This window comes from Podarcis filfolensis, assembly GCF_964270895.1.
Source record: "Podarcis filfolensis genome assembly, chromosome: 9".
NCBI classification, from domain to species: domain Eukaryota; kingdom Metazoa; phylum Chordata; class Lepidosauria; order Squamata; family Lacertidae; genus Podarcis; species Podarcis filfolensis.
Window position 1 is genome coordinate 74,199,924 of NC_139610.1, and position 19,637 is coordinate 74,219,560.

At 48.1% G+C, this 19,637-nt stretch overlaps 1 protein-coding gene across 1 annotated transcript in view; it reads right to left on the reverse strand.

Annotated features, from left to right (window-relative positions):
- LOC310742210 (transcription factor COE1-like) overlaps positions 1-19,118 on the reverse strand; it is a 98,275-nt gene extending 79,157 nt beyond the window's left edge. Inside the window, exons 1-2 of the mRNA XM_083571278.1 lie at positions 18,741-19,118; positions 17,411-17,532 (exon numbers count right to left, since the gene is read on the reverse strand). Coding sequence (XP_083427404.1) covers positions 17,411-17,532; positions 18,741-19,073 — 455 coding nt within the window. The 5' untranslated portion in view covers positions 19,074-19,118. The remainder of the gene's footprint in view (positions 1-17,410; positions 17,533-18,740) is intronic.
- Between the last annotated feature and the right edge of the window lie 519 nt (positions 19,119-19,637).

Consider the following 19,637-nt stretch of genomic DNA (forward strand, 5'->3'; position numbering starts at 1 on the left):
GGAACTGGGGTCTCTCTGTTACTACAGATTTTACAGCCCTGGTCCCATCCATTCACCAGGGGACTAAGGGACACTCAGTTGTGTGGGGCTACAGTAAGGGGGGAAAGTATTTGATCCCCTGCTAAATTTTCCCATTTGCCCTCTGACGAAAAAAATGACCAGTCCATAATTTTAATGGTAGGTTTACTGTAGCTGTGAGAGACAGAATTTGATCCCTCCTGAGATGTGTGCAAACCTGGTGGCCACCTGCAAGAAACGTCTGACCTCTTCAATTGCCAACAAGGGTTTTGCCACCAAGTACAAAGTCATCTTTTGCAAAGAGGTCAAATATTTATTTCACTCATTACAATGCACCTCAATCTCTGACTTTTGTCTTCTGGGTTTCTGGGGGTTTTCCTGTTGTTATTCTGTCTCTCACAGCTACAAGAAACCTACCATTAAAATTAATGGACCGGTCATTTCTTCGTCAGAGGGCAAACGGGCAAAATTAGCAGGGGATCAAATACTTCCCACCCCCTCACTGTATGTGTCAATTTGATGTTTCATTACAAAGCATCTGGAGGACACCGGGATAGCAAAGAATGCCTTATGACGAACCGCGCTGCGAGCTGCCTTGGGAATCGATCGGCTGAAAGGCAAGAGTTTAAATTCCCCAGAAACAAATAAGCAAGCCCATAAGGAATGGTTAGAAAAGGGGAGCGGACAGATCTTTGCTGTATGCAAACACTGAAATGGTTTGCTTAGCTTCGTACAGCAAGGTTAAGTCTCAAAAGTTCAGGAGTGTGCACCAACTTTATTAGCAGCTCGAAAGGAGGGTCTTTGCCAAACAGTGGAGAGCACGGCCAAAGCAGGAACGGTTGTGGAAAATGTGGGAATGCAAAATCTCAAATGAAAAGTGCAATTCTAAGAGAAGTTCGGCATATTCTTACGATTTACATAACAGCGCAGCTATCTGTCACAGATGCCTTTTGGGGGGGAGCTGAGTACACTTCAAGAGCCTGGAATATTTATGTATTATATTTCGTGTCTAAGGATGTTGTGGGCGCTGCCTTCTGAGAGTTGCGCGATTTGAAACTCCTCGGCATAAATGCAGATGCTTAAATAAACGCTGTTTGAAAGCTGTTTGAACGCCAGCAGCTCGTGACGTAGAAACCACTTTCCACGTACGGATGCCTGAATCTGAATGGTTTTCTCTGTGAATAAATGAAGTCTCTCATGCACTGAGTGTCCATTTCTGCAGACAAGCATCAGGGGGAAATAAAAAGGAATATCAGTTTCGTTTAGTTGTTGATTCCTTTGAAAGGGTTACACATAGCTGCTGAAATAAAGGCAGACAGGTGGGTATAAACACAGGAGCTCACACTTTGCAAATTGCACGTTTCAGGATCAATCTCTAGGTATTATTATTATTATTATTATTATTACTCTATCTTTTTTCCGGACCAGGACACAAAACAACAAACAAAAAGCTAAAACATATAAAGTTTTAAAAAATGAATTTAATGGAATTAAAACAATATTTAAAAATGTGTTTTGGTTTTTGGTTTTTTAAAAAGGTACGGCTTGGAGAGACTCCTGTTTGAAAGCCCAAGGAGCTGCTGGCAGTCAGAATAGGTAATACTACCCTAGATGATCTGATCAGTAAAGGAGAATTTCCTAGGAAGGGATATAGTCGAGTGGAAGAGCACATCCTTTGCATGCAAAAGGTCCCACCTTACATGCCTCTGCATCTAAGTTAGGGTCCATCTGTAACACAGTTAAAAGTCATCAGTAAAACAATCGCCTTCCATAAAACACTATTAACAGGGAGCTACATCCACCGAAATAGTCCCAGTTGGGCAAAGACTTCTGCTCGTGCAACAGAATTTCTCTTCCCTCTGCAAGCCCTGCACTGCCATCTAAAACTTGCTTTATTTGGTCCTGTTGTTGCATGAGGGGCATCTCACAAAAACAAGTGTTGTATCAGCAGCACAAGGCAGAAACTTTGACAAAGGCAGACTCACAGGTTCCAGGGAGCTGAGTTCAAATTCAGGAAAAACCCCAACCCTGTTTTTTTAGGGGGAGAGGGGGAAGGGAAGTTCTGTTGTGCAAATTGGTCTCTGCATGAATGGGAGGGTTTTGTTGAGAGATACCCCAGCCTGCCAATGGAGCATTCCTTCTGGTTTGTTTGGGGAGGCTAGCCGGTGTCGCCTCGAGCAATCGCCAACCTGCCCTTTTCCATGTGTTTCTCTGTCACTTTCCTTACAGCAAACGGTCCCAATTTTTTTGGTGAGGCGGGGGTTAGAAGTGATTATGTTCTGCAAGGGCACCAAATCCACTTTAACGGCACAATCTATATTTGCTGGTGTGCAACTGAATCCACGCCCCTATAATAATGCCCATTAAGACACTTTACAGTTTCCATCTGTAAATAAAGTAATGGATCTCTCGGATATTCTGTATACGCACACATGAACAATACCCAAGAGCCATTAACTTTATTCACGGATGGAAATTTCCAAGAGCTTTAATAGATAATACTATGTTGTTATTATTAATGCAGTTGGCCTCGAGTTTCTTTGGGTCAGGGAAACAATGGGATATGAACATCTTGAACCCTGAATCCTTCTGACGGGCTTGATGGGGCCAGGGAGGCGGAATAAAACCATGACCCTGGGGGAAATCTCCGCAGGACTAAGACGGGAGATCAGCAGGGCGACAAAACGGCAGAAATCCAATCCTGATTTTATCGGGAGTCAGAGATTTTGGGCTGCTGGATTTATGGCAATCTCAGATTTCGTCTTTTAAAACCCAGAGGCAGCAGGAAGTTGAGAGAGAGAGAGAGAGAGAGAGAGAGAGAGAGAGAGAGAGAGAAATAACATTTCTGAATAACCATAAAGTCTCTGGAACTGCGGGGGCTTTTAGAGGGGGGTGCGAGCAGGGGGTGGGGAGACCCCAGCAAATACTTGGTATAAATCTCCTAAAACGCCATCTTAAACTTGTTTTCTTTGGTCCTGCTGTTGCATGAGGGGCATCTCATGAGAACAAGTGTTGTATCAGCAACACAAGGCAGAAACTTTGACACAGGCAGACACACAGGCTCCAGGGACCTGAGTTCAAATTCTATAGTCGGAAGGGAGCTAAAACTCTGAATGCAGCAAAACCAGTATAATCCCACTGGGATTAACTGTGCAGGATTTCAGCCCCAGTTGCTAATCTTCAACTGCCCCTCTCTGTGGGAGCGCTCACACGTTACATTCAACGAGTGCTCAATCCAAGGAGTGGTGTGCACAATGATTGAGCTGCATGCTCACCCATCTATTCACAAGTTACGTTTGATGAGTGTGCTGTCTGTGTGCCCGTGTGTACGCACAGGTGAGCCACACAGATCAAGAGGTGTACAACAAATACTTGTATATGTGAGGAGACACCTTCTGCCCGTGTCTGGCACGGCACGTGAAAGAACCTATTCTCTATTTAAAAGGGGGGCAGCCAGTTTTAGAAACTCCCCAGGCGTGTTTTGCAACTGGCACGGGTCTAATTGCGACCATATGGTGATTGCTGGATGCCAGTTTGGCGACTGGCATCTCTGTCTGGCTAGCCCAGGCATAGGCAAACTCGGCCCTCCAGATGTTTTGGGACTACAACTCCCATCATCCCTAGCTAGCAGGACCAGTGGTCAAAACATTGTCTATGCCTGGGCTAGCCCCACCAGCTTCCTTAAGAAGGCAAGCTGAATAGCTTATTTATAGTTACAGGTAGGTAGCCGGGTTTGTCTGCCGTAGTCAAATAAAAACAAAAACAATTCCTTCCAGTAGCACCTTAGAGACCAACTAAGTTTGTTATTGGTATGAGCTTTCGTGTGCAGGTATCTGAAGAAGTGTCTATGCACACGAAAGCTCATACCAATAACAAACTTAGTTGGTCTCTAAGGTGCTACTTTTATATGCCTGTTGTCTTTGTCCATGGAGTTTTCTTGGCAGGGATACTGGAGTGGCTTGCCGGTTCCTGCTCCAGGTGGATCACGTTTGGTCAAAACTCTCCATTATGACCTGTCCATCTTGGGTGGCCCTGCACGGCATAGCTCATAGCTTCTCTGAGTTATTCAAGCCCCTTCGCCACGGCAAGGCAGTGCTGGAGGAGACTCTTGAGAGTCCCACAGACTGCAAGAAGATCAAACCTATCCATTCTTAAGGAAATCAGCCCTGAGTGCTCACTGGAAGGACAGATCCTGAAGCTGAGGCTCCAAGACTTTGGCCACCTCATGAGAAGAGAAGACTCCCTGGAAAAGACCCTGATGTTGGGAAAGATGGAGGGCACAAGGAGAAGGGGACGACAGAGGACGAGATGGTGGGACAGTGTTCTCGAAGCTACCAGCATGAGTTTGACCAAACTGCGGGAGGGAGTGGAAGACAGGAGTGCCTGGCATGCTCTGGTCCAGGGGGTCACGAAGAGTCGGACACGACTAAACGACTAAACAACAACAACAGCCGTGTTGGTCTGCCGTAGTTGAAACAAAATTAAAAAAAATTCCTTCCAGTAGCACCTTAGAGACCAACTAAGTTTGTTATTGGTATGAGCTTTCATGTGCAGGTATCTGAAGAAGTGTGCATGTACATGAAAGCGCATACCAATAACAAACTTAGTTGGTCTCTAAGGTGCTACTGGAAGGATTTTTTTATTTATTTATTTAGCTTATTTATGGCATTTATATTCCAGCTTTTTCTCCACGGAGCTCACGGTTCAGAGCAGAGTTTGAGAACTTAAAGAGGGAAAGTCACCTTATCCAGAGACAGTCCACAGATATAGTCCCACCTCTTTTTCTCAATGGTGTCACAGACCATTCATAATGTAGGAATATTCTTCCCAACTGTGAGCAGGACAATGGGGAGCTGGTAAGCAAAGGCAAGCTGCAACAATTCACTATAATGTCGTTCCCTGCTCCTGCTCAGGCGGCACAGAAAAAGAGTTTGGGTTCCAGAAATTGATTCCGATTGCGCAGATAAAAATATAACGGATAGAATTCCACAGGGTGGGGTATTAGTGTGCAACAACAGTCCAAATCCACTGGCATGCACCTCCAGATGGTGGAGATCTCAAGCACCATCCTGGCACCCTGGCACCTTGGTTGCAAGCGGCCGGGAGCCAGGCACAAAATGCGCCTGGCGAATTTCAAACACTGGCTAGGAACTGTAATCCAAAGTGGCTGGACTGGGGATGGCTGCCTCAGGCTGTGCCTTGAGAAAGACTTAAGCCTCCAAAAACTCCCTGAGTCTGCAAATCTCTCTCCCTCCTTCCAAACCTCCTGGCCAAGTGAACACACCTGCATTCAATTCCACTCCTGTTTCCCCCAAACCTTGCCATTGCTGCTCTCTCTGTTCGAGGCAGAAGGAAGGAAGGAGGGAGGAGGAGAGAGAGGGAGGGTGGAAAAAACACCAGGATGCTGGTAATGACTGCGCTCACTGAGCCTCTGAGGCTGGCGAGGCAGCGCCCATCAATTATTAAAGAAAATTGGAGCATTTCCTAGCAAACCAGAGCATCGCACAGCCTTTACAGGAAAACCAACTCTTCCATGCGCTGGGCCGCCAGGAACCCAGCTGGGGGACGGCGCAGAAATCAGACGTGCTGCATTAGGGTCAACGAAACTTAAATCCCCACCCCCACCTCTCACACTCTCTCCCCCCCTTGGGATCACCAAGGCCCCTATCCTGAGCTGCTGGGTGAACGGGCACTGCCACCACACACAGGAAAGCCCCCAATGGCTCTCTCTCTCCGGCGACAATGGGTGTTCTCATTTCGTAAGGCCGGCCTTGCCATTGGGGAGCCTGTGCAAAAGTCCCAGGGCGCAGGGTGGTCGACTGGGGTGGCATTCTCCCCAGCTCTCTCCTCCCCTCCTCCTCCTCCGTCCTTTCCTCTTTTTTGGGGGGGGGGCTTTTCCTTCAACAGGGACGCGGGTGGCACTGTGGGTTAAACCACAGAGCCTAGGAGTTGCCGATCAGAAGATCGGCAGTTCGAATCCCCGCGATGGGGTGAGCTCCCATTGCTTGGTCCCTGCTCCTGCCAACCTAGCAGTTTGAAACCACACCAGGGCAAGTAGATAATTAGGTACCGCTCCGGCGGGAAGGTAAACAGCGTTTCCAAGCGCTGCTCTGGTTTGCCAGAAGCGGCTTAGTCATGCTGGCTACATGACCTGGAAGCTGTACGCCGGCTCCCTCAGCCAATAAAGCGAGTTGAGCACCGCAACCGCAGAGTCGGCCACGACTGGACCTAATGGTCAGGGGTCCCTTTACCTTTTCCTTTTCCTTCAACAACTATTGTGAGAGGAGAGAATTGAAGGGAGAACAACATATTCCTAGGACAGATAAGAGGAAGTCCTTGTGCCATTAAGACTCTTGCCGCCGTTGTCACATACATAATTAAGTTCTTTATTTTCCAATAGCACAAGAATGGAAGAATGAGGAAATCCTGGCAAAAGAACAGTGGCAAGGGAAATTAATGGATTATGTGGAACTGGCGAAGTTGACATACAAACTGTGAGACAAGGACAACTGTGGCTTTAAAGAAAAATGGGAACTTTTTACAAATTACTTAAAAGAACAACAAAATGAACTGGACTCCTTGGCAGGTTTTAAATAAACATACACAAATTTATTATTGTTAACATAACAGGCAGATAAATTGAGGATCTTTACAAGTTTATAATATGCAGAGAAAAATATGTGTTGAAAAATCAGAGAGAGGAGCTGAAGGAAGTCTGGGGGGGGGAGGGAGGGTTTATCTTGGGGAGGGGGGAGGGGGAAATGGGGGGGATGAAGAGGATAGGTTTTTGATAATTTGTTATGATGAAATTCTTAATAAAAACTATTTTAAAAAAAGAGGAAGTCCTTCATGCAGCACAGTTGAACTGTGGAACTCATTTCTGCAGGCGGCAGTGATGGCTACTAAGCTGGATGGCTTTAAAAGAGGAATAAGCAAATTCATGGAGGAAAGTGCTATCAATGGCTGCTAGCCAGCATGGCTATGTTCTGCCCCCACAGTAATGCCAGAAAAAATAAGAATAGGAGCGAGATGGCACGCCCAACCCCTGAGGACACACCTATGTGCATAACAAGTCCTCCATTATTATTATTATTATTATTATTATTATTATTATTATTATTATTAATTTTATTTATTTATATCCCACCCATCTGCCTGCGTTGCTCCAGATACTCTGGGCAGCATTCGCCATGAACTTCAACAAAATGGCCACAGTCTTGTGAACAACTGGTCACCTATGGGGATCGCAGATCATCTCCAGGTAACCAAGCAGGGCAGCTTAACAAAAGTTGGCTGCTATATTGTAACGGTCACAAGGTACCTGCAGGAAGGCTGGGTGTGTGGCAGCCACCAGGGGTGCGTGGACTTAAGGACGGGACTTAATTGCAAAGGGGGAGGGAGGGTGTGTCGGGAGACCCCGGCTTCTGAACTGGCCACCGTGGCTGTCTGTACCACTACCAAAGGATTCGCCAACAGATTTCTGCACATAGCCTACTCCTGTTAAGGACACAGCAGCAGGCCAGGTTGGGCTGGTGTAAAGGTAAAGGGACCCCTGACTGTTAGGTCAGCGTCTCCACCCCCATCGTTCTACCCGGACACTGAGGTCCAGCTCCGAGGGCCTTCTGGCAGTTCCCTCACTGCGATAAGCCAAGTTACAGGGAACCAGACAGAGGGCCTTCTCGGTAGTGGCACCCGCCCTGTGGAACACCTTCCCATCAGATGTCAAGGAAATAAACAACTATTGGACTTTTAGTTTTTGATTTGAGTTTCTACTGAAATGAGGCTGCATTTTAAAGTTGTATTTTAATCTTGTTTTTAAGTTGTATTTCAATCAATTGTTTTTATACCTGGTGTTAGCCGTCTTGGCTGGTGAGGGCAAGGTATAAATAACATTTATTATTATTATTATTATTATTATTATTATTATTATTATTATTGTTATTAAACATCTTAAGACAGCCCTGTTTAGGGAAGCTTTTAATATTTGATGAATCACTGTACAGTGGTACCTCAGGTTAAGTACTTAATTTGTTAAAGAGGTCCGTTCTTAACCCAAAACTGTTCTTAACCTGAAGCACCACTTTATCTAATGGGGCCTCCCGCTGCCGCTGCGTCACCGCTGCGCAATTTCTGTTCTCATCCTGAAGCAAAGTTCTTAACCCGAGGTACTATTTCTGGGTTAGCGGAGTCTGTAAGCTGCAGCGTATGTAACCTGAAGCGTATGCAACCCGAGGTACCATTGGATTTTAATATTCTGCTGGAAGCTGCCCAGAGTGGCTGGGGAAACCCAGCCAGATGGGCGGGGTATAAATAAATAAATAAATAAAATAATTATCATCATCACCACCACCATCATCATCACATTGCCCCTTACTTGCCTTTTCTCCAAACAGAAAAATCCAAATTGCTGTAGCTCCATCCCCTTGATCATTTTGCTAGTCTTTTGCTGAACCTTTTCCCCAACTCCTTGCCAATTCCCAGCTGTCACCTCTCTGCCTTTAGCCTAAGCCACAAGCTTTTCCATTTCCAGCATCTCTGAGCTTGTGCCATTTCTCCCAAAACTTGATTTCTCCCACCGCCACCCGTCCTCAACACCCGCCCTGCTTCATCGACATTACGGTGCATAAGTGGGGTGAAAGCCGTTTTGGAAAGACTGGCTAGACTGTCCACAGGCTGGAGATTTCGAGGATGAAAAACTGGCGAGCACCTGGGATAATCTCCTGGAAGCAGCAGGTGTGGGCACAGAGCCTCCGTTGAGTTCAAAACAATAGGCCAGGTGAATTGTCTCACTGTGGGATTCCTCAACTAGCACCTCACACCTGGGGCTGGAGAATAATATCCTCCTACAAGTGGGCTGCACAGCCCAACTTTAAATAATTACAGCACACCTGCCTGCAACTGACGTGCATTTAACTTGTGCACATTCAGCTTCACGTACATGGCATTTTTTAAAAAAATAAAAATTAAAAGGGGTCAGCTTTTAAGGGGAAAAACAGTCTGGCAAATTCCACCTACTAGTGAACCTAGAGTGCTTTGACTATACGCAATTTTGGCTGTAGGCGAGATCTCCGGAAAGCAACCCCCACATAAGTTGCAGGCTTCCCGGATTTTTTAATATTATTAAACGCAAGAGTTTATTATGAAGTTAAAGCAACAATCCAGTGGGAAATATGAAATAAAATAAAGGGGGGTAAACCTCCTGAGAATGTTCTTTATGAGGTAATAGCTGCGAACCCTGGTTTGTTTTTGTTTTGTTTTTTGGTACTCCCTCCCTTCCCCCCCATCCCATTTATTTTATTTCATATTTTCAACTGGATTCATACTTTAATTTCATAAATGGCTTGGTTTTTGTGTGATGGGACTCACCAGTGTGCCATTTTGTGCTGGTGCCCATGACACTTTTAGAAAGTAATGGGCACTGACACCTCATTGTTTGTTAATTTTGTTTTTCTTTTTATAAAAAAGAAAAGAAACACTGCTCAATGCCAACATTCTGTTGTCAAAGAATATCATAGAATCAAGGGACCATGAGGGTCATCTATGTCAAGGCAATAAACAACTATTTTACTTTTAAAAGACAACTGAAGGCGGCCCTGTTTAGGGAAGTTTTTAATGTCTGACGCTGTATTGTTTTTAATATTCGGTTGGAAGCCGCCCAGAGTGGCTGGGGAAACCCAGCCAGATGGGCGGTGTATAAATAATAAATTATTATTATTATATTATCGCCAAAGAATTGATGCTTTTGAATTCTGGTGCTGGGGGAGACTCTTGAGAGTCCCATGGACTGCAAGAAGATCCAACCTCTCCATTCTGAAGGAAATCAGCCCTGAGTGCTCACTGGAAGGACAGATCTGAAACGGAGGCTCCAAGACTTTGGCCACCTCATGAGAAGAGAAGACTCCCTGGAAAAGACCCTGATGTTGGGAAAGATGGAGGGCACAAGGAGAAGGAGACGACAGAGGACGAGATGGTGGGACAGTGTTCTTGAAGCTACCAGCATGAGTTTGACCAAACTGCGGGAGGGAGTGGAAGACAGGAGTGCCTGGCGTGCTCTGGTCCATGGGGTCACGAAGAATCGGACACGACTAAACGACTAACCAACAACAACAAAAGTCCAACCCCCTGCAATGAAGGAATCTTTTGCCCAACGTGGGGCTCAGATCCACGACCCTGAGTCTCAGGCCGTACCGACTGTGCTATCCCAGTTTAATATTTTTAAGAGCGCAGGTGAACGAGAAAGTTAAAAACCTGTGACTCTATCCATGGCCAGAATGGCTGCCTACCGCCTCCAGAACCAAAGGTAGCAGATGTTGCCCAGACACAGCAGAATCATAGAATTGTGGCATTGGAAGGGGCCCCCAAAGTCATCTAGTCCAGCCCCCTCCAAGGTAGAAATCTCAGCTAAAGCATCCATGACAGATGGCCGCTCAACCTCTGCTAAAAACCTCCAAGGAAGGGGAGGCTGCAAGGGAGAAACTATAACCCTTTCCCTCATCACTCCTCTGGGTTGAATGACTACAATTTGCCCTACTGAGGATAATTTTTACCCCAAACTATGACATTAGTAACTTGGAGGCAGGCCTGGCGCAGCCTTCTTTCATCCAGTAACCCCACCGGTTATTTTTGAACTACAACTCCCATCATCCCCAGCTTGCACAGCCTAATGGGAATTGTAGTCCAGCACATCCGGAGGGCACCAAGCTGGCCTAGACTCTAGAGGGTTAACCGCAAAAGCGCACTGCGTAGTCAGGTCTTCTGCATTTGACGCTCAATCTCAGAGCCTCTACAAATGTGGCGCACACAGGGTGTTTTCGAAAGATGCAATTGTGTGTTTTTGCAAATACTTTGCTGAAGTTGTCAGTTGTTGCTTCCATTTTTGGTACACCGCTTAGAGATATTTTAAACGTACGTTTCCGAAGCACAATTCGAAGTGTTGGTGCTGACCTTGAAAGCCCTAAACGGCCTCGGTCCTGTATACCTGAAGGAGCGTCTCCACCACCATCGTTCAGCCCAGACACTGAGATCTAGCGATGAGGGCCTTCTGGCAGTTCCCTCATTGCGAGAAGTGAGATTACAGGGAACCAGGCAGAGGGCCTTCTCGGTGGTGACACCGCCCTGTGGAATGCCCTCCCTTCAGATGTGAAGGAAATAAGCAGCTATCTTCTCTTTCAAAGACATCTGGAGGCAGCCCTGTTTAGGGAAGTTTTTAATATTTAATGCTGTATTGTTTTTAACACTCGATTGGGAGCCACCCAGAGTGGCTGGGGAAACCCAGCCAGATGGGCAGGGTATAAATAAATTATTATTATTATTATTATTATTATTATTATTATTATCATACATATTAAGTGGTGTGGGAATTGAATAACCCAATCAAATCATATAACAGCAAGCCTAAAAGAACGAGCACGTTCTTTCTGAAAACGAGGCCAGCCAACAAACAGCAGTGCCATCGCACAAAAGGAAAGTGACGAGCGGCAGAAAACATATAGTGTAAGGGTGAGTGGGATTCTCCTGCAGCAAGGAGTTCCACAGAGAAAGGGCTGCGTTCTACACACCATTTCTCAGAGAACAGGAAGTGCTTCAGAGCTTCATCAGCTGGTATTCAGTGAGGAATATAAGGGAGAAGGCATCAAGGATGCAAGATGTCAGAAAAGTTAACACCAGAACCTTGAATTTGGCCTGGAGGCAAACAGCAATCGATACGGACGATCCAAACCTGGGCTTTCAGTTTGCACATATTGATAAGTAGCCTGCAATAGTGGAATAGTGGAAGAAGACTGATCGCCGAAGAATTGATGCTTTTGAATTCTGGTGCTGGAGGAGACTCTTGAGAGTCCCATGGACTACAAGAAGATCCAACCTCTCCATTCTTAAGGAAACCAGCCCTGAGTGCTCACTGGAAGGACAGATCCTGAAGCTGAGGCTCCAATACTTTGGCCACCTCATGAGAAGAGAAGACTCCCTGGAAAAGACCCTGATGTTGGGAAAGATGGAGGGCACAAGGAAAAGGGGACGACGGAGGACGAGATGGTCGGACAGTGTTCTCGAAGCTACAAACATGAGTCTGAACAAACTGCGGGAGGCAGTGGAAGACAGGAGTGCCTGGCGTGCTCTGGTCCAGGGGGTCACGAAGAATCGGACACAACTAAACCACTAAACAACAGCAACTGCAATAGTGGGAGCCTTCGGATCTGTCTCCAAGGGCAGCCCTGCAGAAAGTAGAAAGTCACGATCGAAAATCCATGAGAGGTTTTCAACAAATCGATGCCCCTCTCTCTCTGAGCAGAGGGGGTGGGAGCGAAATGTGGGAGCAGGAAAGGAAAATGGTTGGCTATCGTTCTCTGGCTACTGGAATGGAGAAGACAGTTCTGGGAGACTCAACGATCAAGTCAAGCATCAATTCCATCACCGGTGGAGGGACTGGAAATTGAGTGTGAACCAATCAAGAGAAGCTCGAGCTCAAGGAAGGAAAACAGGAAACCAAGATTTGAGGAATATCTGCACCAAAGTGAACCGATCTTCCAGGTGTTTAATCTCCGACTACGAAGAAAACCAGCAAGAATGATGGCTGAGAGGTTGGAGATGCAACAGCCCCCTTCCCCCTCTCCCTTCACCTACACAGCTGTCAACTTTTCCCTTGTCTTGCAAGAAATCCTATTCGGAATAAGGGGAAAAAAGGGAAATGTTGACAGCTATGTTCACCTACCAGCAACTGATATTATTAGCCTCGAAAATATTATTTACCGCTAAAAAAAAAAAAAAAACCCTTCCAAAACACGTACTGCCCCCCCCCCTGAAATCTCACCCCCTTCCCCATGATTTTTGCTCAGCTGATCAGCAGGGAGGATGTTTTCTCTGGAGGAAGGTTACAGAGATGAGACCTGCACATTCAATCCAGGTTGAGATCTGCAGGTGAAGGAGAGGGATGGGAAGAGATTTGTCCATCCTGACATCTGGCCACATCTGCTGCCCAAGGTAAACAGGGTGCCAGCGTTGCCTTTGGCTGGATCCTGTGGTCAGCCTCTTTATTCCCACGTACATTTTTTACAAAGCTGCCTTCTCTGTTTTGCACAGGGTCAGGCCTATTTTCCCATAATTTCGGAAACGCTTGGAAAGTCTCAGAAACCGCCAAAAGGTAACAGCCACCATCCACTGTGCTATTAAGTCAAAATATTGTGACTTGGGCCACTTTAGGCTGGATGTGCTTGAACCGCCTGTGCAAATATTCCTGACATCGTCCCCTCCCTTGCAGCCCAGATTACCCAAGGTGCTTAATGAAAATCTGATTCATTTGCATCCGGCACGATTCTGCAGCTGAACACAAACTTTTCCCCAGGTGGGCTGAATTCTCTCTGCTTTCAACATGCAAGCCGACTCCTGCACGACTCAGACTGGTTTCTTTTTTAAACAACTCCCCCCACCACAAAAGGACATACTGGTGTCTATGATGAAGCCCTTCTTCCCACTGATTTAGAGACTATTAGCTCTGAATGTGCTTTTTAAACCAACGAGATTTGTTCAAGCAGGTAGGTTCAGGACTACGGTGCAATTGACTTAACTGATCAGACTGGTGGCATCTGTTGCTGGCTGCATGCATGAGACTGGATGCAGCAGAAGAGGCTGGCCAATGCCTGCTTGTCTGGGAAGAATACAACTCAGTGCTCCCCACCCCACTATGCCCCATGCCATCCCCAAAGAAGAACGTAAGAAGAGCCTGCCGGATCAGACCAATGACCCATCTAGCACAGCATCCTGTTCTCACAGTGGCCAAACAGATGCATGTGGGAAACCTGAAAGCAGGATTCGAACACAAGAGCCCTCTCCCCTCCTGCAGTTTCCAGCAACTGAGATTCAAAAGCATTACTGCCTCCAGGCGTGGAGGCAAAGTGTAACCATTGTGCGTACTAGCCATCAATAGGCCTCTCTTCCTCCATGAATTTGTCTAATCCTCTTTGAAAGCCTTCCAGGTTGGTGGCCATCACTGTGGCAGGGAGTTCCATAGTTTAACTGTTTCAAGAAGTATAGGGGAACCCGCAGAATAAACTTGGCTGGGGGTGGGGGGTGGGAGGCAGGGATAACGTTCCATTGCCCACAGAGAAATACTTGCTCTGACGGAGCATTCATTTTGGCACTGCTCTGAGCACAACCCTTTGCTTATTTTAGGCTGTGCACCGCTTATGAGTTTTTGAAACACTAAGCAGAATATAAATGCTTCCAAATAAACAAAACTGTAAATTAACTCATGGCAAAGTTTGCCGAACGAAGGTAAGGGTGGTGAACTCTTGAAACGGCAGCTTTCAGAATTTCTCTTGAACGAAGATTCAAAATCAGGAGGCATTATGAAGAATCAGCGCTGAAAATTAGTAGAAAACGCAAACCACCGGACACCAGGACAAGATAAGTCAACAGAACGGGGGGGGGGGGCAGGAGCCTCTGAGCCCTCTGGCAAATACATTCCATGTCTTGCTTTACAGCTTTGACACAGTCAGACGAAACATGCTCTGACTTCTGGCATCTGGGCCCTAGGAATGGCAGTGAGTTTACTGCCGGTTTGCATACGTTCTATATATTTTGATGTTATATAAATCTCAGCTAATGCTAGACGAACACAAACACAGAAAACGAACGGGGTAGAGAGAGGTGGGATGGGTAGATGAGATCAGCCCTGGCCAACCAGGTGCCCTCCAAATATTTCTGGACTACAACTCCCATCAGCCCCAGCAAGCGTGGGGAACTGTAGTCCAAAACACCAGGAGGGTGCCAGGCTGGTAAATATACTATTACGCTAAGTGTGGTTTATTCCTTTGGAAGAAGATGAGGGCAGAACGGAGGGGTGACGATAGGAGTGGGAAGGATGCAACAGGAAAAACAGTTTGCATGGAATAGGCAGGGCTGCAAGCGAGATACAATATCTCAATGTAGTTTACGGTTAAAAAAAGAAAGTGTTTCTCATTCTTTCCTGGAGATTGCCACAAAACAACAACAACATCAACAAATCTAGTGCAAATTCTTTCTGGGTGAAATCAGCCTGGATGGTTCATGCAAAAACAAGGGGAACGTTCTCTGCTTTTTTTAAAAAAAAAAATGCTGATCCTTACTCTATCAAGAGATCTTGTCTGCGTCTCGCACCCTGCCTTTCCTCAAATATTCCAGTTTTGCTTAACCATTTGAGGTGACCTGCTCAGTCCAGAGAGATAATGGAGAAATGCAATATCTTGTTAGGGGCCCCTCGGATAAACGGAGGTGAATACGCTCCTTGACTTGATAAAGCTTCACTGCCTCTTCTTATGTCTAATTATCGTATCAGGTTATCATCTCTTCTTGGGTCATTAGGAAAAAAGCGCACTCACAAATCTCATCCAGACTCAGCTAATTACGATGATTTTTAGCTGCGCGAAATCCCACGGCAAGCCCTAATTCGACACAGATCCAAACCCTTTCTTCTCGCAAGCTACTACAAAGTGACGTCTCTGTTTGGGGCATTCTACCAAAAACAAAAAACACCCCAAACAGGATGGAAGGCCCGAGGTCTGGACTCAACGACGGAGAAACTGAGGCAGCAAACCAGTCACTTTCCGCCAGTTTCTAGCCTACACACGGTGTTCCGGGGAGAATAAAAAACTGTGATAGAATTATAAAGTACAACTGGGCATGATCCACCAGAAGGTTCTGCTCCCCCTGCTTGCTCCAGAGAACATCTGGGTAGATTGTGCCTTTTTACACTGAAAACAGAGGAATGATCAACATTAAAGACTCAAGCCAGCTAGCACAAAATTATTTCTTCAGAGCTCTCCCGGTCTTTCCCAGATGCCGCCTGAAATCCTTTCAGCAGAGATGCCCACGTCTGTACCTTCTGCATTCCAAGAATGTGCTCCGCTACTAAAATATTCAACATTTATTTGGGAACCTGGGGTGTACTAGGGACCATGCAGGCCCAGCACAACTGCACAGGCCTTTCAAAGCTTGCGGCATTAGCATTTCCAGAGACACAAATAAATCTACAAAGTGCGCCACAAAACCCTTTACTAGGGCACAAGTCTCAGATCACATAGCCAAAGAAGGTGACTTGGGTGAGCGATGCACGGGACCCAGCTAGTAGGTTTGCAAACTCTGGGAGACAACAGGCTGACAACAATAAATTCAGTTACAAATTGCAGGTGAATGATATACAGGAGAAATGAGGGGGGTGAGTTGTATCTCTGCTACATGGTTAGTTATGCAACCTAACCCTTGCTTCCTTTGTTTAAGCAACCTCAAGTAAATGTCAAGCAAGATCAGATGTCAAAGGTCAGGGAACATTTGAGATCGATAGAAAATCAATTCAAATCAAAGAGAAGCAAACTCCCGGAGCCACTGAGCCCAGGGAGAAATGATTCATACATCCCAGCTTATCGACCAACAGGAATAATTGTAAAAGATAGAAAGGAATGGTGGGGGCGAGAGAGGAGTTTGCGATGTGGAGCAATTTTGTACGAGAGGACCAAATTAAAGCATACTTCTTGGGGGGAGGAGAGAGGAATAATAAAATTAGAACCGCAGTTGTTGTTTTTTTTTTAAAAAAAACAACAACCCACTAATGTCTGTTTAAGAAATTTGCAAGCAGAATTGTGAACTTGCATCCTTGGCATCAGTCTAACTTTCTTCCAACACTGTTTTGCTTTTCCACCCCAAAGTGTTAACTTCAGAAACACTTTCCAACAGCTTGACAACAAGAAATATAAAACCAGTTTCAGGGTGTGTGTGTGTATGTGTGTATATATATATATATTCATATAAATGTTATCTGACACCTCCCGTCAGTTCCAACCTAAACTGTTTTTGATTCTGCTGAAAAACCCATCTGAAAAGAGTTATATTCATGAAAGTTCCAATGAGTTATAGTGAAACTTTAAGAGCAACAACAAAGGTGAAATCAAGGTACCTGTCTTTCTCCCTCTCGTACTTAGCTTTAGGGTTGGTGTTTTACCAGGAGATTTAGCAGGGGAAATGATGAAGGCCTTACACCCTCCCGAAAACTAAATAATCGCAATTGCAATTCTGAAATTCCCCTTTCCTTTAAGCAGCTCCCCCCCCCCCCAAGACGTAGCGAATAAATCAACGGCACGCTTTGCCCGTCAAACAGGAGAACTGGAATAACACGCGCCAGTCATCGGAGTCATCGGAAGAAAAAAATAAAGAAGAATGAACACCTTTCCCGTCCCAAACTCCTTGCCTCGACTTCTGCAGGAGAAGCCAGTAAATTCTTGGCAAATTTCAAAACAGACAGGTATTGGGGATGGGGAAAGAGAGAGAAAACTATTGAAAGAAGGAGTTTGGGGGAGTTTCTTACTCTCTCTCTCTTTTTTGGGGGGGGGGGTAGAATTTTCTGCAAGCCTTCTGCAGGTCCTACCTTTGAGCTGCGGTGTTGGCGTCCAGAATGCCAGTCCCGTGCATCCAAGACCTCACAGCTGACAGCCCACCACCGGTCAAAGGCTCTTCCTTCATGGTCAGCCCACCTCTGGGGAGACCCTCCTGGATGGAGAACATCAAAACAGCCTTTTAAGGGTCCTAGGTGTGCACGGCAGGGGGCGCAGAGTGGGTGGGGAACAGGTCTTCTCGCCAAAACAATCCCAACCCCCCAACCCCCAGTCAGGGAGAGCTTCCACCGAAGAAAGTTTGGGGCTCCACTGTCTGCTTTCTTTTTTGGAAATTCCTCCCAAGCTTAGGGCAGGGTGGGGGGCAAACCCCTAGAATCCCCCTCAAAGCAAAACAGAAAGAGGGGATCTCTTCAGAAAACCAAAATCCAGCGGTTTCCAAGGTGGATTCAGGGAGAGAGTTTCCCTACTCAGCCACCTGCTCCTGAGCAGCTCGCAAAACCACGAGGTGTTGGGGTGACAATCCAAAGGCGGAGTATTTTGGACCGGTTTGTTTGTTTCCAAGTGACTGGGGAGGGTGGTTCTTGTTGGGCGGGGGGTGGGACTGGCTGTGTGTAAAGGGGGGGGGAGAGAACAGCAGCCAAGCAGCTGGGAGGGGAGGGTTGTGCGGGAGGGGGGGGGAGAGAGAAAGGGATGGAGGGAATCAGAGCAGAGGAGGAGAGGCAGAGAGAGAAGCCCCGGTGGGAGAGGGGGAGGGGGGAGGAGGAGGTGGCGAAAGGGGGGAGGAGGGGGGAGCGAGGGCTGGAAGGAGGGATGAGAAAGAGAGAGAGAGAGAGCGAGGCAGAGGAAGAAAGGAGTGGCTGGAGGGATGGAGAGAGAGAGCGGGGTCAGGGCAACCGGAGGAGGCGCAGAGAGGACCAGAGCAAAGGAGAGAGAGAGAGAGAGAGAGAATAGAGGGATGGAGGCAGGATGCCGAGGAGGTGAGGAGGCGGAGGGAGGGATGGAGAGGGCAGGGCGCCGGATGGATGGATGGGTGGTCGGGCGGGGAGGAGTTCAGAGGCCGGACGAGCGCCCGGCGGGCCGGATCAAGAGCAGACGCCAAGAAGTGATGGAGAGAGGGGACAGGACGGGCGGCCCGTCCCGGGATGCGCAGAAAGTTCAGGGGCGCACCGGGGGAGGGAGGTGAGTGGGGGAGCGGTGCGCGCTCCGGATCAGGGCGCCTGGGGACCCAGGATGGGGGTGGCGTGGGGGAAGAGACGGTGAACGGCGTTTTTGGGGCATGGTGGACAGTTGGCACTTTCTGGGGCGCCCCTTCTGGAGAGAGCCCCCCACCCCCCAGGACTGGAGCCCCCCGAGGGGCTTTACCGAGGGCGCAGGCGGGTGGGAGCGCGGGCCGCCGCCGCCGCCTGCGGAGCCCCCATTCGCGGGCAGCAGCAGCAGGAGGAGCCTCCGGCGAGGGTCCCCGGAGAGCAGCCCAGCGGCGGCTGCTCTCGCGCGCCTCCTGCGCCTCCTCCTGCGCCGACCGGCCTGGGCTCCCGCCTCGTCGCCCTCGTCGTCGTCCTCGCCGTCCGGCAGCAGCACCATCAGCACGGCCAGCCAGTGCGGCGCGGGGCCGGCGGACGGGGACTCCAGGCGCAGGGGGACGACCGGGCTGCCGCCTCCTCCGCCGCCGCCTCCGGCCGGGCCGAGCCGGGCCATGCCGCCTCCCTCCGCCTCCCCAGGGAGGGAGGAAGAGGAGGAGGAGGGGAGGGGGCTGGAGCCACCGGGCCGGGCAGGCTGACATCATCCGGGGAGGAGCGGACTCCGGGGGGACGGACGGACGGAGGGGGAGGAGGAGGCGGCGGCGGAGGAGGAGGAGGAGGACGATGGCCGCGGGCGAGGGGCGCGCGGGGGACGATGGCGGGGAGCAGCCTCCCCCCATCTGAGAGTGGCCCCCAAGATCGACACCCCAGCGCGCGCCCCGAAAACCTCTGCAGGGCGCACTGCCTCCGCCTGTGTGCGTCCCCCCTCCCCAAAAAGAAATGCATCTCTAAATCCCACAGATCTCACCCCAGCCGCCGCCACCCCAAAAAAAACCCAGGGGAGCAGCCTCCCAAGTAGCCCCCAAGACCAAGTCCCCAGCCAACCCCCAAAATCCTCTGCAAGGGCGCGCTGCCTCCGGGACCTCTCCATATGTCGGCCCCACTATAAAAGTAGATGTGCCTCTCTAAACCCCACGGATTTCACCCCCCCAAAAAACATGTGGAACGTGGAAAAACCCTC